Source organism: Psammomys obesus, unplaced genomic scaffold (assembly GCF_907164565.1).
Source record: "Psammomys obesus unplaced genomic scaffold, mPsaObe1.curated_primary_1811, whole genome shotgun sequence".
Classification (NCBI taxonomy): Eukaryota; Metazoa; Chordata; class Mammalia; order Rodentia; family Muridae; genus Psammomys; species Psammomys obesus.
This window is the reverse complement of record NW_026592666.1, coordinates 6639142-6658484: the sequence shown is the minus strand read 5'-3', so window position 1 is coordinate 6658484 and position 19343 is coordinate 6639142. Positions and strand designations below refer to the sequence as shown.

At 38.6% G+C, this 19343-nt stretch overlaps 1 protein-coding gene across 1 annotated transcript; it reads right to left on the bottom strand.

The window, feature by feature from the left end:
* Positions 1–2751: 2751 nt before the first annotated feature.
* LOC129682501 (keratin-associated protein 13-1-like) lies at positions 2752–3276 on the bottom strand. Its single transcript, XM_055614884.1, has one exon. The coding sequence runs from the start codon at positions 3274–3276 to the stop codon at positions 2752–2754; it is 525 nt and encodes a 174-aa protein (XP_055470859.1).
* Positions 3277–19343: the final 16067 nt, after the last annotated feature.

The window sequence follows — 19343 nt, the reverse complement described above, 5'->3', positions numbered from 1 at the left end:
CTCATTCAGAAAGACAAATGGGATGGACATTGGAAGAAGGAGAAAACAGGAAACAGGACAGGAGCTACCACAGAGGGCCTCTGAAAGACAATACCCAGCAGTGTATCAAAGCAGATGTTGAGACTCATAACCAAAATTTGGGCAGAATTCAGGGAAGCTTATGAGAGAAGGGAGAGATAGTAAGACCCGGAGGGTGGTCCACAAGGATCAAATACACCTGGGCACAGGGGTCTTTCCTGAGACTGACACTCCAACCAAGGACCATGCATAGATGTATCCTAGAACCCCTGATGGGATGTAGCCAATGGCAGCTCAGTATCAGAATCCAGTGGGTTTCTTAGTGAGGAGAAAAGGGACTGTTTCTGACTTGAACTCAATGGATGGTTCTTTGACCTCCCCCACCCCCAAGGGAGGAGCAGCTTTGCTCTGTTACAGAGGAGGACATTGCAGCCAATTCTTAAAAGACCTGATAAGCTAGGGTCAGATGGAATGTAATGAGGGCCTCCCCTATCAGTGGACTTGGAGAGGGGTATGGGAGGAGATTAAGGATGGAAGATGCGATTGGGAGGAAATGAGGGAGATGGCTATAGCACTGATGCAAAGTGAATAAATTGTAATTAATATAAAAATTAAAATTAAAAAACACAGCTTTATGACAAGTTTGCAAAGTGTTTCAAATAAGTATTTTATTCTAGCAATTTTATTTCACAATCCAATCCAAAGAACCCTAATAAAGCTCTCCAAACCTTGCTGTAGTTGTCACTGTGAGGATGAAAGCCACAAGTACTGAGATGTCATGATAAATAAAATAAGTGAGAATCTTGTGATGAAATATATTTGCAATCATGATAGGCATACTAGACTAGGTGGGGTTATTTGCAATCAATTTGCAATATTCAAGAAAAAGGAAAATAGAACAAAATATAATATATTCAATTATGTATCTCTGTGTGTGAGAGAGAGTATGTGTGTGTTCCAAATACCAGTGATAATCAAGGTTTTCCCAAGTTATTGAATCATTGCGTTAAGCCCTGGTGTGTCATCATTATATTTCATTTTTTAATTTAAATTATAATTAAATTTGTTTTATAAAGCAAAGCTTTTACAAGCTTTTGTTGATGACTTCCATATTCCATGTCAATTTTTGCTTTTTCTCACATTCTATATTTTTTTTCTGAATAATGTTACACAGTGTCCTCAAAGGCTGTTACATAGCCTCAACATTGGTCTACTGTCCTTCAATGTAACTAGCAAGAACCAAATAAATAACAAACTAATTAACCAGTATTGGACAGATGCCACAGAAGTTTGGCAAATTTCCTATTATTGTTTACTTGGTTCCATATTATTGAAAAGACCAACTAATATAGATAACATTCATTTTAAATATGAATTAGATAGGATACAAATAACAATAGTTGAAATGAATTACACTGTTCAGAAAAAGGTTTCTAGAAATTTCTTTCTAAAATGGCATGAAATAATTTCCTATCAATTTGTCATACGTTATAATGGTTAACTTGTTTTTGTGAAACAAATTTGCTTACCACACTTAAAGCTTTATCTGTAAATCTGATTTAAAAAAAATTCTGCAATACATTTTAATAATGTTCTTTCTTTTTTCCCAAGTCCTCCCAGAGTTTCCCCATATCTGTCCCTACCCAACTTCATAATATTTCTCAACATCTCACTCAAAATCAAAAGTCAAGAATAGAAATCAAAACAGTAAAAAGTAATGAGGCTAATGAGATAGATGTCATAAATCAAATCAATTTGTGTGAAATGATTTCCAGAAGCACCAGAGACTTTAGCTAATATAAGACGTACATGTCTTGCAGTGATATATGTGTATATGGATGATATGTGAATAGGGATATATACTTACAAGTCAAAAAGAACAAGGAACAAATGTTCCTTGGGTTCAAATTATTCCAGGATTTGATCTAAAACACTGACAAACTTCAAATCTGTTATCTATTTTATTTTTCTCCTGTCTGGAAGGGTTAAAAAATCTTTGTTTCTCATCTTCTAATGGTTAAAAGAGAGTTCTTTATCTAGTGTCACCCTGATCTATATAGCATGGTCACAGGTGATCACACACAGGCCATAGCACAGAGTGTTATGGGGGATTCCACAGCTTCTATAAACACCATCTCACCTGAAATATACTCAGTGTATCTTGGGTACTTAGCTGTGTATCTCAGATTTTATGCAGAAAGACCTACTGTCACTTCTCCCTTTAACAGGAGTATCCAGGAAATAATGAACTGCAACATTCAAACATAGAAGGTGGGGAAACATGGCTCTTCCTGTACAGACACATAAGCAAAAAGCAAAACAAAACAAACAAACAAAAAAAAACAATAGTTTTTTTTCAAATGCCTCCACAGTCTCTAGAATATTGGATTCCAGCAGGTAAATATAAAAACACCAAAATACATATGTTTGATTAATTTTTGCTTTTGTGAAATAATAATAATGTGAACAATACAGGAAATATCAGGTTGCACAAGTTTATTAGATGAAAATTTTCATTTTTTTCAAATGTCCCAGGATAGAAAGCAAATAGCATTTGTATATATCAACATTACAGAGAGTAGAGCATAATGTTGGGATACCTGCTAATATCAGAATCTGTGGGAATTTGGAGACTAAGGTAAATGTTATTGTAAGGATGATAGAATAAGGGTAAGGGTGAAACAGGAAAAATACAGCTTTAGAGCAGAGCCTGACATATGAGAGCATAAAGACTTAACAGCTGAATCCACAGAGGCCTGATCCACAGATTGGTCTGTAACAAGGTTGGCAGGAACGGGAAGAGAAAACGCTTGGGTAGCAATATCTGGACCCAAATCTGAGGGAAGGGAAGCCAGACACTCCACAATTCAGAGATCTGAGGCCACTAGACCCACAGCCTCCGGAGTAGCAGCTTCTAGATCCATAGCCCAGGGAACAGCAGCTGCTGGACCCAAAGCCCAGAGACCCAGCATATGTGCCCTGGCAGGGACTGCAGGGTGTGCAGCTCCTGGGGTAGTAGCAGGGCATCTGGCAGGGGCTGGACATCACACAGGACCTCTGGCAGCTGGTGGGCTCAAAGCAGGTCTCCTGACAGCCACTGTTGAGAGAGGAGCCCAGCTGGCAGGTGCTGGGAGAGCAGCTGCTGGTGGTGTAGACCAGGTTGCTGGGGTAGGAAGAGCCACAGGAGGATCCTGAGGAGGGCAGGCAGTGCCTAAAGGAGCGGGAGGAGTAGTTTCCAGAGCAGCAGCTGTAGGCCATGTTGAGTGGAGATGTGAGCTCAGCTGGATGTAACAGGGAGAGTCTGAGTTTGAATGTCACCCCGAGGAGAGCTGGGCTTATATACCCTCAGTAGAAGGTGTGGTACCCCACATTGTCATTCTTCATTCATTTGTGTGCTTCCTGGTTTACAATCGTGCAGTTGTCTGTGAATAGTTTTCTGAACAGTGTATTTATGGGTGTTACAATTTTCTTATAGCTTCGCCAGTGAGCTGTCGCTATGTCATAGATGCCATGACTGTTTTACACTGTTGTTTATTCATTGTGTCCAGGAAAAAATCCCTCCTTTCCTCTTAGCCTAATTTTTATGTGTTTGTCCAAATGTTCAGAATAATATCCCTTTCTCTATACAAATGAGGAATTTGCTCTTCTTTCTAATTAATAAATTGCAAGTATCAACCTGGTTCTCTTTGAAACCTTATCTTTTGTCATTATTTCCTAGTAAACCTAGTTAGCAGACTCTATACAGGATGCAGATCATGGGTCCTCAACAAACCTGTCGATTCTGTGTGGAACTTGAGTATTTTTATTTTTGTTGAGCCCTGTCTTAATCGAGATTCTGGAGAAGAAAAACAAATTCAAGGAAGCTCAAAGTATCTAATCTTATACAGCACTGAAATTAAAATGACTTTGGTACATATCTGAGAATTCTGACACACATTTTTCCTCAATATGCCAAATAGTGTTGAGGACAAAAAATTATTCCAATTGTTTGCTTAGTTACAAAAACTCAGGGTTTTATTTTAAGAGCTGTGTGCATACTGATCTAAACAATATCTATAAGCGAATCTTCAATGCTCTGATACACCAAAGCATAGTTCTAGGAGTAAAAATAATATAACAAGTCTGTTTTAGCAACAATTGCTTTACCTCAAGTCCCAGCCATACCAATGCTGGGCATAGATGCTCCATCATACAACAGGGACATTTGCTCAGTTTTGTTCACAGCAGCTTTGTTTGTAATAGCCAACAAATTGGAAACAACGTAGATGTCCCTCAAATAAAGAATGGATAAAGAAAACACTGCTAGTTAGAGTCTTTCAAATGCGCTCAGTAGACTCCTGTCATATGTTCAATGCACATCCCATCTGTCTTTCTAAACGAGGATTGATAATCTTACCCCATGTCCGCTCTACTCAGATGTAGCCTGTGGTAGCTCAGTAACCAATTGGTTTCCCATAGTGAGGGGAACAAGGACTATTTCTAACAGGAACTCAATGACTGGCTCTTTGGCCTCCCCACCCCCCAAGGGAGGAGCCGTCCTGTTAGGCCACAGAGGAGAGCTTTGCAGCCAGTCCTGAAGATACCTGATAAAACAGGATCAGATGAATGGTGAGGAGGTCCCCCCTATTAGTGGACTTGGCAAGGGGCATGGTGGAGATGAGGGAGGGAGGGAAGGACTGGGAGGGAATGAGGGATCGGGACACGGCTGGGATACAGAGTTAATAAAATGTAACTGATAAGAAAAAAATAAAAATAAAAAAAAGAATGGATAAAGAAAATGTGGTTCATTTATACGATGAAATACTACTCAGTTATTCAAAACAAGGAAATCATGACATTTGCAGGCAGATGGATGGAACTGGGAAAGACCATCCTGAGTCAAGTAAGCCAGACCCAGAAGATGCACATGCTATGTACTCATTTATAAGAAAATTTTAGCCATATAATACAGAATAATACTACAGTTCACAGACCCAAAGAAGCTAAGTAACAAACAGGGTCAAAGGAAGGTCCTTGAATTTCACTCAGAAGGGGAAATATAATAGGCAGCAGAAGTAGTTAAAGAGACAGAAGTAGATAGAAGAGGGAGTACAGAGGGAAACAAGGGTGTGGAGTAGATATGGGGAGAACAGGATTGGGAAGACAGAAGACTTGCAGAGAGAAGAGAAACTGTGGAAGGAGGCATTTCTGAGACAAGCTACAGACCTACAACAGGGTAGGCTACAGGGAGGATACAGGAGTGAATCTAGCTGAGACACTTTCTAGCAGGGGATAATAGAGACTGAAGAGTCTGTCCTTTAACTAGATGGGGCTCTTAGTTGAAAGAGGTGGAACAAAAATACAAAAACAAAACAAAAAAAAAATAGACCCCAAAATTACCCCGTCTGCAAGATGTGCAGGAATAAATATAAAGCAGAGACGGAGGGAATATCCTGACCAAACCTAAAACTCACTCCATGGGTGAGAGCCAATCCCTGACACTCACAAAGGCTCTGCTATGCTTGCAGATGGGAGCCTAACACAGCTGTCTTCTGACAGGCTCCATCCAGCAAAGGGTAGAAACAGATGCTGAGAGTCACAGCCAAAAATTGGGTGAAGAGTAGGGAGCTTTGTGGAAGAGTTGCAGGAAGGATAGAAGGACCCAGAGTGAACAAGACTTTTACAACACCATCAGAGCCAACTAACCTGGGCCCACAAGGGCTTGAGGAGACTGAAGCAACAACCAAGGACCATGCATGGACTGATCTAGGTGCCTAAACAAAAATACCAAATGCAATACTTGCTATTTTTTGTGGGATTCTAGTAAGGGGAGCAGGGGCTATTTCTGATATGGACTCTGTTGCATGCTTTCTGATCACTTCCCCCTGTGGGGCTGCCTTGCCAGGCCACCATGGAAGAGGATGTGCTCAGTCCTGAGGAAATTTGAAGTGCTTTGGTGGGTTAGTCCCCCCCCCCACCTTTCCTGAGGGGGAGAGTAGAGGAAGGAGAGAAGAGGGACAGAGGGTGGAAACAGGAGAAGAGGTAGATCAGAAATATGATTGAGCTAGAAGCAATCAAGTAAATAAATAAAGATAACAGTTATAGATAGATAGATAGATAGATAGATAGATAGATAGATAGATAGATAGATAGATAGATGATAGACAGATAGATAGATTTTACTTTCTAACAGCAGGCCAAGAGGGAGGGATTAGAATAGGGAAGATGGAGGGATGCAATGGGAAAGCAGTTGGGAATACTTGGCTCACCCAGCCAAATATGAGAGAACTCTCCTTGACCTAAGGCTGGGAAAAGAAACACATGATGGAATTATGGGAACAAAGAAATACTGGTTTTGGTTGAAATGTTTCTAGAATATTCCTATGGCTTAGCCATTAGTGAGGGATACTTCTGAAAGTACTTCTCAAGGGGAATTCACCATACACTAAGTGAAGCAGGCGCTTTGTGGGGGAAAGCTCATTCAAAGTGTCATTTTGTGGTCAAATAACATGCAGGTATACAATAATATCATCATGAAACCTCTATGCTGCATGCTTAATATAAGCTAATAGAAATAAGAAAGGAAAGAGTACTAACCCCTTCCCCAAAATAATAATGGAGAAAATTGGATAGGCCAAAAGATGTTCCTATGTTTTTATGATGTAAGCTTAGCTTGCCAGAAACTTCCTGTCTTTCACATTATCCTTTTAAAACATCTCAATATGTGAATGTTCATCATATTCTTGAACTATATCCTAAATTGAGGTTGCTCAAGAATATGCCTACCCATAAAATACATTCTTACATTAATATGGAGTCTTCCAAAATACATTCAAAATACTTCCTTTGAAGGTCATAAAAAAAGAAAAAAATTGTGATTGCTTAATATCAGCAGACGAAAGGATGTGTTTTATATCAACTTGATGCATGTATTTTTATTTGTTTTAAATTGTGTCCATTCGGGGGGGTGGAGCCAAGATGACGACTAGCATGCACAGTTTCTGAGCTATGGAAGAGCTGAATACCTGAGTGGGTAAGTGGAAGGACTTCTGAAGCCAGGGAAATGACCGAGAGGCCTTCTGAATGACAGGGAACATCGCAGGAGGTGAGAACTTTGGTCTTGGGTCACCCAGGGACTTGTTTGGGGAAGGAGAGAAACGATCCTTTGATCTCCCAGCACTCCCCTTTCTCGGACCTCCCTCCTCCTTGGCACAGCCAGCTCACCGAGATTCTCAGCTCAGAGCTCACGGCCTGTGGTCTGCAGAGCCTAAGATGGAGCCCCTAGCCCCTTAGCGGCAACTGCCAGCAGTACCAGTCTTGAAGTCCCAGACCCTCAGCACCATCTTCCTAGGGACCCAACTCTACTAGCGGCCATACTGGCTCTGCAGGGTCGCCTAGCCACTGACTGAACAGCCCGCCCAAACCCTAAGAGACAGATAATTTGCTATATAGTCACCGAAGCCCAGCAAACCCACCATACAAACTAGGCACACCAGGCACTGGGCCTCCCAGGCTTGGAAAGCACAGTGGAGGGCACCCAGGACCTCCCAGAAGTCATCACATCCCAGTCTCCAGCTGCAGCTGGACTTTCTAGCCTGGAGGTGACAGCAGCACTGAGCTGGCAGAGTGTATCAGTCCTCCTGCGGACCAAGCAGGGCCAAAACAGAGAGCAGAGAGCCCAGATACCCCGATCCCTGCTGACGTGACCTGCTTAAGAGTGAGTGTGCTCTTGAGTGTCTGCAGAGCCCCAGATCCAGGATCCTTCTAAAATAGAAGCCAGGCATCAGACCGCTCTCATCCACATACCCACTGTGGGAAACAGGGTCACTTGGACATTGAAGCCCCTGCTCTGCGGGTCCAACTGAGGAGTTAAGGCAGTTAATGCCAGAAATTGCACAGCGACCATCACCAGCACCTGCTAGCACACATGAACGTGCAGGCAAGCCTGCACTTGTCCTTCTGTGCCTGCGTACTTTCCTCCCACAGGTATAGATACTGGAAAAATGCACATGCTGAGGCCACGGGACCTCTCTCAGCTTCCTGAAGAACTCTCCAGATGCCAGAGAGAGACAGTACCAGTCTGAACTGCAGAATCCAGAAACAAACAAGGTAGGTTTCAGATAAGCCAATGGCCGGGGGTAGGTGAGAGAACACATCCAACATAAATCAGGACATCGTGTCTTCAGCAGCAACCCCCAAAATTGATGGATACTTCAATTCATCAGAAGCACAGGAAAATGACTTAAAGCTATGCTTACCTAATTATTTGAGGCTCATAAAGAGGAAGGAAGCAATTCTCTCAGAGCAATAGCCATGCAAATTCAGACAGGTAAAGATGAAATGAACAAATATATCAAATATTTGGCCAGTCATTTGGAGGCAAAGAAAGAGAAATGGACAAAATTCTTAAAGAAACACAGGCAAATATGTCCAAACAAATAGAGGCACAAGTAGAAATAAAATTAGTGGCATATAGAGAGGAAATGCACAACAACAACAAAAAAAATAGAGACCATCGTAGAGAGACAGGAATCCACATTCAAACAGATGAAGGAAGTGGTGCAAGGCATGAAAACAAAGTTAGAATCAATAAAGAAAACACAAACTGAGAAAACCCTGGAGCTGGAGAACTTGGAGAAAAGATCAGGAACCACAAAGGTAAGCATCACCAACAGAATACAAGAGATGGAAGAGAGAATCTCTGGAGCTGAAGAAATACTCGCAGAAATTAATACTTCTCTCAAAGAAAAAGTAAAATCAGAAAAATCCCAAACACAAAATTTCCAAGAAATCAAGGATGCCATGAGAAGACAAAATTTGAGAATAATAGGAGTTGATGAAAAAGAAGACTCCAGGCTCCAAGGTCCAGAAAATATTTTCAAGAAAATCATAGAAGAAAAATTTCCCAAATTAAAGAAAGATGTCCATAAATATACAAGAGGCCTACAGAACACCAAATAACTAGACCAGAAAAGAAACACATCACATCACATCATAGTCAAAACACTAAATCTACAGAACAAAGAAAAGATATTAAAAGCAGCAAGGGAAAAAGGCCAAGTAACATATGAAGGTAGACCTATCAGAATCACACCAGACTTCTCATCAGAAACTATGAAAGCCAGAAGGGCCTGGGCAAGAATCATGGAGACTCTAAGAGATCACAAATGTCAACCCAGACTACTATACCCTGCAAAGCTTTCAATCAACATAGATGGAGAAAACAAAATATTCCATGACAAAACTAAGTTTACGCAATATCTATACAGCAAACCAACCCTACAGAAGATACTAGAAGGAAAACTCCAATCCAATGAAAATGAATTCACCCAAGAAAACAGGGCATACAGATAATATCCCAACAAAAATGAAAAGAAAACAAGCAATGAAACAAGGTAAGATCATCGACTCCATTACAAAAGGAACTAACATGCATTGGTCAATATTATCTATCAATATTAATGGACTCAACTCACCAATAAAAAGACACAGGCTAACAGAATGGTTACGGAAACAGGACCCAACATTCTGTTGCATCCAAGAAACACACCTATGCAACAAAGATAAACACTATCTCAGAGTAAAGGGCTGGAAAAATGTTTTTCAAGCAAATGGTTCCAGAAAACAAGCTGGAGTAGCCATCCTAATATCTAATACAATAGACTTCCAACCCAAGTTAATCAAAAAAGATAAGGAGGGCCACTATATTCTCATCAAAGGAAAAATCCACCAAGAGGACATCACAATTTTGAATATCTATGCCCCAAATACAAGAGCACCTACATTCGTAAAGGAAACAATATTAAAGCTTAAATCATACACTGATCCTAATACCTTAAGAGTGGGAGACTTCAACACCCCACTCTCATCAAGGGACAGATCAACCAGACAGACACCAAATAGGGAATAAAAGCACTCACAGAATCCCTAAATCAAATGGACCTAATAGACGTCTACAGATCTTTTCACCCAAACTCAAAAGAGTACACCTTTTCAGCACCACATGGAACCTTCTCCAAAATAGACCATATAGTTGGTCAGAAAGCAAGCCTCAACAGATACAAAAGGATTGAAATAATCCGTTGTATACTATCTGACCAACATGGACTAAAGCTGGACATCAACAACAACAGAAACAACAAAAAGCCGACACGCACATGGAAACTGAACAACTTACTACTCAATGACAGCTGGGTCAAGGAAGAAATAAAGAAAGAAATTAAAGACTTTCTAGAATTCAATGAAAATGAAGGCACAACATACCCAAATTTATGGGACACATTGAAAGTACTGCTCAGGGGAAAATTTATAGCACTAAGTGCCTGCAAGAAGAAATCCGTAACATCACATACAAACAACTTAATGGCCCAACTGAAAAACCTAGACAAAAAAGAAACAGATACACCCAAGAGGAGCAGACGGCTGGAAATAATCAAACTAAGGGCAGAAATCAATCAATTAGAAACAAATAAAATTATCCAAAGAATCAATGAAACAAAAAGCTGGTTCTTTGAGAAAATCAACAAGATAGACAAACCCTTAGCCAAACTAACTAAAAAACAGAGAGAAACCATACAAATCAGCAAAATCAGAAAGGAAAATGGGGACATAACTACAGACACTGAGGAAATCCAAACAATTATTAGGTCATACTACAAAAGCCTATATGCCACAAAATTTGAAAATCTAAATGAAATGGATAACTTTCTTGACAGATTCCATCTACCAAAATTAAGTCAAGATCAGGTAGAAAGACTGAATAGTCCTATATCTCCCAAGGAAATTGAAGCAGTCATTAACAGTCTCCCCTCCAAAAAAAAGCCCTGGACCAGATGGCTTCAGCGCAGAATTCTACAAGACCTTCAAAGAAGTACTAACACCAATTCTCCTCAAACTATTCCATAAAATAGAAACAGAAGGAACACTACCAAACTCATTCTATGAAGCCACAGTCACTTTGATACCTAAACCACACAAAGATCCAACAAAAAAAGAGAACTTCAGACCTATCTCTCTTATGAACATTGATGCAAAAATACTCAATAAAATACTTGCAAACCGAATCCAAGAACACATCAAAGATATCATCCACCATGACCAAGTAGGCTTCATCCCAGGAATGCAAGGGTGGTTCAACATATGGAAATCCATCAATGTAATCCACCACATAAACAAACTGAAGGAGAAAAACCACATGATCATCTCCTTAGATGCTGAAAAAGCATTTGACAATGTCCAACACCCATTTATGTTTAAAGTCTTGGAGAGATCAGGGATACAAGGCACATACCTAAAGATAGTAAAGGCAATATACAGCAAGCCTATAGCCAACATCAAACTCAATGGAGAGAAACTTAAATCAATCCCACTGAAATCAGGGACAAGACAAGGCTGCCCACTCTCTCCATATCTCTTTAACATTGTACTTGAAGTCCTAGCCAGAGCAATAAGACGACTAAAGGAGATCAAGGGGATACAAATCGGAAAGGAAGAGGTCAAAGTGTCACTATTTGCAGATGATATGATAGTATACATGAGCGACCCCAAAGATTCAACCAGAGAACTTCTTCAGCTGATAAACACCTTCAGCAAAGTGGCAGGATACAAAATCAACTCAAAAAAATCAGAAGCCCTCTTGTTGTTTTTTTTTTTTTTTTTTTTTTTTAGACACAGATTAAATATTATTTATTTTTGAAATATTGAAAATTTAATATTTAACTATTATTTTAGTAATTAGTTAATTATTATTTTAGTAATTTCTTACACTTATAGTTTAGCTGTATTAATTCATCTATTTTTTTTTTCTTTTTTTTTTTTTTTAATTTTATTTTTTCTTTTTAGTTACATTTTGTTAACTCCGTGTCCCAGCTGTATCCCGCTCCCTCATTCCCTCCCCAACCCCACACTCCCTCCCTGGTCTCCTCCCTGCCCCTTTCCAAGTCCCCTGATAGGGGAGGACCTCCTCCCCTTTCATCTGTCCCTGTTTTATCAGGTATCTTCAGGGCTGGCTGCAAAGTCCTCCTCTGTGGCCTAACAGACTGCTCCTCCCCTGGGGGGAGGTGTCAAACAGCCTGCCCTTGAGATCCTGTTAGAAATAGTCCGTGTCCCCCTTACTTTGGAAAACTACTTGGTTACTGAGCTACCACAGGCCACATCCGAGCAGAAGTTCTAGGTTATATCCATAGATGGTCCTTGGTTGAGTTTCAGTCTCAGAAAAGACCCTGTGCCCAGATATATTTGGTCCTTGTAGAGCTCCTATCCTTTCCATATCATACTAACTTCCCTTCTTTCATATGATTCCCTGCACTCTGCCGAGAGTTTGGTTATGAGTCTTAGTGTCTGCTTTGAAACACTGCTAGGTAGAGTCTTTCAGATGCCTTTTGTGGTAGACTCCTGTCATAAGTTCAATGCACATCCCATTTGTCTTTCTAAATGAGGATTAATCACCTTCGCCTGTGTCCACTTTCTTGATTATCTTCTTTAGGTGTGTAGATTTCATTATGTTTATCATGTCTTGTAGGTCTATATAAGCGAGTATATACCAAGTTTGTCTTTCTCCTTCTGGGATACTTCACTCAGAATGATCTTTTCTAGATCCCACCACTTGCCTGCAAATTTCATGATTTCCTCCTTTTTGATTGCTGAGTAGTATTCCATTGTGTAAAAATACCACAATTTTTGTATCCATTCCTCCGTTGAAAAAAAGATTCGCAGCTTCATATGGAGAAACAAAAACCCAGAATCTCCAAAACGATCCTGTACAACAACAGATCATCTGGAGGTATCTCCATTCCCGATCTCAAGCTGTACTACAGGGCAACAGTAATAAAAACTGCAGGGTATTAGCATAGAAACAGAAAGGAGGATCAATGGAATCGCATAGAAGACCCAGAAATAAACCCACACACCTATGAATACTCAATATTTGACAAAGAAGCCAAATCCATTCAATGGAAAAAAGACAGCATCTTCAACAAATGGTGCTGGACCAACTGGATGTCTGCATGCAGAAAAATGAAAATAGATCCATATTTATCACCCTGCACAAAACTAAAGTCCAAGTGGATCAAGGACCTCAACATAAAACCAGATACTCTAAATCAGTTGGAAAAAAAAGTGGGAAACAGCCTAGAACTCATTGGCACAGGAGACAACTTCCTGAACAGAACACCAACAGCACAGGCTCTAAGAGCAACAATCAATAAATGGGACCTCATGAAACTGAAAAGCTTCTGTAAAGCAAAAGACACTGTCATCAAAACAAAGAGACAGCCTACAGATTGGGAAAGAATCTTCACCAACCCTTTATCTGACAGAGGGCTAATATCAAGTATATATAAAGAACTAAAGAAGCAGAAAAGCAACAAACCAAGTAATCCACTTAAAAAATGGGGAACAGAGCTAAACAGAGAATTCTCGACAGAGGAACATCGAATGGCAGAGAAACACTTAAAGAAACGCTCAACCTCATTAGCCATTAGGGAAATGCAAATCAAAACGACCCTGAGATATCACCTTACACCCATCAGAATGGCCAAGATGAAAAACTCAAGTGACAACACATGCTGGAGAGGTTGTGGAGAAAAGGGAACCCTCCTCCATTGCTGGTGGGAATGTAAACTGGTTCAACCACTCTGGAAGTCAATCTGGCGCTTTCTCAGACAACTAGGAGTAGTGCTACCTCAAGACCCAGCTATACCACTCCTAGGTATATACCCAAAATTTGCTCAAGTATATAACAAGGACATTTGTTCAACCATGTTCGTAGCAGCTTTATTTGTAATAGCCAGAACTTGGAAACAACCCAGATGTCCATCAACGGAGGAATGGATACAGAAATTGTGGTATTTTTACACAATGGAATACTACTCAGCAATCAGAAAGGAGAAAATCATGAAATTTGCAGGCAAGTGGTGGGATCTAGAAAAGATCATTCTGAGTGAAGTATCCCAGAAGGAGAAAGACAAACTTGGTATATACTTGCTTATATAGACCTACAAGACATGATAAACATAATGAAATCTACACACCTAAAGAAGATAATCAAGAAAGTGGACACAGGCGAAGGTGATTAATCCTCATTTAGAAAGACAAATGGGATGTGCATTGAATGTATGACAGGAGTCTACCACAAAAGGCATCTGAAAGACTCTACCTAGCAGTGTTTCAAAGCAGACACTAAAACTCATAACCAAACCCTCGGCAGAGTGCAGGGAATCATATGAAAGAAGGGAAGTTAGTATGATATGGAAAGGATAGGAGCTCTACAAGGACCAAATATATCCGGGCACAGGGTCTTTTCTGAGACTGACACTCAACCAAGGACCATCTATGGATATAACCTAGAACTTCTGCTCGGATGTGGCCTGTGGTAGCTCAGTAACCAAGTAGTTTTCCAAAGTAAGGGGAACACGGACTATTTCTAACAGGATCTCAAGGGCAGGCTCTTTGACCCCCCCCCCCCAGGGGAGGAGCAGTCTGTTAGGCCACAGAGGAGGACTTTGCAGCCAGCCCTGAAGATACCTGATAAAACAGGGTCAGATGAAAGGGGAGGAGGTCCTCCCCTATCAGGGGACTTGGAAAGGGGCAGGGAGGAGACCAGGGAGGGAGTGTGGGGTTGGGGAGGGAATGAGGGAGCGGGATACAGCTGGTACACAGAGTTAACAAAATGTAACTAAAAAGAAAAATAAAAAAAAAAATCAGATTTACAGATAAAGCTTTAAGGGAGGTAAGCAAATTTGTTTCACAAAAACACCTTTAACCAATATAACATATGACAAATTGATAGGAACTTGATGCCATTTTAGAAAGAAATTTCTAGAAACCCATTTCTGAGCGGTGTCATTCATTGAAACTATTGTTATTAATATTTATTTCATTTTTAAAATGAATGTTATATATATATTAGTTGTTCCTTTCAATAATATGGAACCAAGTAAACAATAATAGGAAATTTGCCAAACTTCTGTGGCATCGCTCCAATTCTGCAAGTTAATTAGGTTGTTATTTATTTGGTTCTTGCTAGTTACATTGAGGGAGAGTGGACCAAGGTTGAGGCCATGTAACAGCCTTTGAGGACACTGTGTAACAGGATTTAGAAAAAAATATAGAATGTGAGAAAAAGCAAAAACATTGACATGGAGTGTGGAGGTCATCAACAAAAGGAAGCCTCTGGTAAGAGCTTTCTTTACAAAACAAGAGTAATTATAATTTAAATATAAAAAGACTGAAATATAATGATGACACAACAGGGCTTAAGGCAATGATTCAGTAACTTGGGAAAACCTTGATTGCCCTTGGTATTTGAAACACACACACATGCACACACACATACATAAAGAGATATGAATTATGTATATATATGTGTGTGTGTGTGTGTGGTGTGTGTGTATGTATTTATATTTTCCATTTTTCTTTACTATTTCAAATTGATTGAAAATAACCCTACCTAGTCTAGTATGCCTATCATGATTGAAAATATATTTCATCACAAGATTCTCACTTATTTTATTTAAGTGAGCCACATCTCAGTACTTGTGGCTTTCATCTAAACGATGACAACTACAGTAAGCTTTGGAGAGCTTTATTAGGTTCTTTGGATTGGATTGTGAAATCAAATTGCTAGATTGAAATATTTATTTGAAACACTTTGCAAATGTCATGAAGCTGTCTATATTTCTATATCCAGTGATATTTTTCTTTTGCTAATGGCATGGGATTTCACCATAGTCAGTATCTTTCATTGTTTGATATTTTGTAATTGTTGTTTGTCTTTATTTTTCTCTAAGTATATAAGTAAGAGTTATTTTATTGACATTTTTAGGTTTTTAGATTTTAGTATGTTTATCATTTTGTTTTTCTTTTATAATTATATTTTTATGTCTTCTTGCATTTTTTTTACTTAGAGTAGCTAATAATTTTTCATTTTTGTTTATCTTATCAAAGAAGTATTTAATTGTTCATTTAATTTTGTCAGTCTTTTTGTTGTTTCTACACATTTTTTTGTTTTAATTGTCTTTCAGTCTACTGTATTTAAATTTATATTTTCTTTTTATTTCTAAAGCTGTTGAGTACATTTTTAAGCCATTGATTTTAAACTGTTCAAAATTTTGATGTAGGCATTTAGTGCTATAAATTTATTCTTAGTAAAGATTTTATTATGTCCCAAAGATATTGGCATGTTGTGATTTCATTTCAATGTGACTCTAGTGATTCTTTCTCACATTCATTTCTTCAGTGTCATAATTATCATTTAATGGTATATTGTATACTCTCCATGAGTGTGTATGCTTTCCATGATTGCTGATAACTAGCTAATTTACTCCATTACGAATAAATGAAATGCCTGAAAGTTATTTAAATTTTCCTTTATTTGTTGAGATAATACAAACTTTTAAATTTTTTCATGAAAATATCTTTTTGTTGTTTTTAAAAATAAGTATATCCAACAAATTGTGCTAGATGCTAAAGTCCCAGTGTAGAAGCAAAAGCAACATAATATTGTCAATATTCTAATGAAAAAAAAAAAACTAGAAAAAATTCCAGACAAAGAATTCAGATTACTGGTTTTCATGATTGTCAAACAACTGAACAAAGATATAGATCCACTTGAGGAGAACAAAAGCAGATAGCTGAGTGAAATGAATACTCTAATTCAAAACATGAAAACAGATTTTGATAAAGAAACAGAACTGCTAAAGAAAACCTATGCTGAAAAGATGTTGGAAACAAAGATTAAATAAGTTAGCAAAAACCTCTGTGGAAAGTCTCATTAGAAGAATAGATTATGTGGAAAATATAATGATAGGGTCAAGTGAAAAACAGAAGGTACTGGAACATCCAGTAAACAGTGATAAAAATTTAAATGGAGTATTAATGGAGCATGGAACAGCTTTGTAAAAAATGGAAAAATTTTCAAACTATGTTTATAGAAGAAAAAGAATCTAATATAAATTCCTTTAAACTTAAATAAAGAGATGCCTACGTAGGTACAAGAGCCCTATAAATGATTACACTTACAGGATGGGCAGAGAAATACCATGAGATATAGCTAAGACACCAAAGACACAGAAAAAAATGAAACTGTACTGAAATCTGAAAGAGACAAAGACAGGCTCATTGAAATGGTGCATTATTATTGGATATAAACCTTTAAGGTTATGAGTTCTTAGAAAGATGCAATTCAAATTATATCTCTAAAACAATAGAACTGCCAAATCATAATATTATACCCAGAAATTTAATATCTATTAAATTAACAGAAACATGTGAGTTCTATAGAGTAGAAACAGAATAAAAATTTTATAATCCCCAAGCCTGTGATACAGAGCATATTTGAAGGAATTATTTGGACTGAGGAGAAAGATGAAACACATTCAAAGGAACACGGGCAGTTAATAAAAATTACCAAATCAGTAAATCATAAGTATAAACAGACCACTCAAAACAACAAAATGATAAGTTGCAAAACTTTGAGGTATAAGTCAATGAACTCACATTTTCAAGTAAAAACTTCCTAACTAACCAATTGGGCTAAAAACAAAAACAAAAAAACCCAAACTTCTCACTTTTCTGTCCCTATGAAATGCATGTTTCCATTACCAATGAACACTACCTTAAGGTAAAAAGATGGAAACCAATATTTTAAAGATACGGACCTGGGAAGTTTTAGAAAACCTCACATCTGATAAAATCATCTTTCAACCAAAACATTTCAGAAGATATGAATACAACAACCTTCATTAAATGAAACTTCATCAGGAAGACTTTACTATTCTTAGGTACACACACAAACACACAGACATACATACACACCAGACACAAATGTACCTAAATTCAAGAAACAACTACTACCAAATTTACAAACAAATGTCACCACCAATATAGTGATATGTTGGGTGGGTGAACTCCACAGTCAGCCACTCTCTTTTGTCACCTCTGCTATGGCTTTCCAGACATGAATGACATATTTGAGGTAGCTATGAAATCAACCTCACTTCTCCTCCATCCTCACTACTAGTCTGGAGCTCATGAAATCTGAGCTCTTCAGATCACAGTTTCTATTGTGTGGCTCAGCCCTGACACCTTCCTTGGTCCATGGCTTCAGCTGTTCCAAAATTGATGCCTATGTGCTTCTATTCCTGATCGATTATTTGGTGTCTCATGAGACCATGACACCCCTCTGGACTAAGTAGATGTACTAATGGACTATTGTTTGGATCAGCTTCCTTTTCCTGGTTCTTTTTTTAAGCAAACTACGCTTGAATCTTTGACTTTGACCTTCAGTGCAGTACAAATGAGTACAAACTGTTCAGCATCATTCCTAGGTAGGCTGAAGCTGAGTGGGAAAATCTTCAGGAAGTCGTCCCAATTCCATAACCCAGTTATTGCTTCATGAGGTAATTATCATTCTCTTTTCAAATGTTTTGAGAAGATTGTCAGGAATGGTGCCTAAATTTTGGGTGTCAGAGATACCAGCATTTTAGTGTATCTCTTGAGAGTCTTTCAAAGTAGATTTCTCTTTTGATTGGAAATTCATATTCACCTATTAGACTTAAATAATTTTTCTCTCAGAAAATATGCATGTTATAAAGTACACACTATCATACCCTGAATGAAAAAAATAGTCATATCCTTCCACCTTAGGCCCTCTCACTTTTGTGAACATTTTTGCAACTCGTACTACACTATTCCAACGAATCACTAGTACAAAACAATGAACATGCCAAAAACAAATGATTTTCTCTCAAGATCAAATTGGACAAAGGTATTGATATTTAATTTTGTGTCACCTTCTATAAATGCAAACATAAAGGCAACCTAATAATAACATAAACAATGCATCAAGGCTTCATATTGTACAGATTTATTGAGTTAAAATTTCATTTTTCAAGTAGGTTTGAATGAATACTAAATAGCACATAAATATTAAAATAGCCTAAAATTTGAGGCATACTAAGGGATTACACATACAGAAGTTGTGGATGAAAAAAGCTATTAGTGGAGAAATGAGAATTAAAAATTGTTCATCCAGAGGACATAATTCAATTTTGCTATTATGAGAATAGAGACATTTAACCGTTGAATTCCTAGAAGCCACTACCATAGATTGATCTATAACAAGGCCGAAATGTTGTAGAAGCCAAGTATGCGGGGTAGTAGAATCTGGACCCATAACCCAGAGATCTGAAGCCAGTGGATCCACAGCCTACTGAATAACACCTTCTACATCCATAGCCCAGGGAACGGCAGCTGCTGGACCCAAAGCCCAGAGACCCAGCACATGTCCCCTGGCAGGGATGCAGGGTGTGCAGCTCCTGGGGTAGTAGCAGGGCATCTGGCAGGGG

What these genes read in the sequence shown, in the direction of transcription:
- LOC129682501 (XM_055614884.1), bottom strand. Translation starts at nt 3,276, where the DNA reads ATGGCCTACAGCTGCTGCTCTGGAAACTACTCCTCCCGCTCCTTTAGG.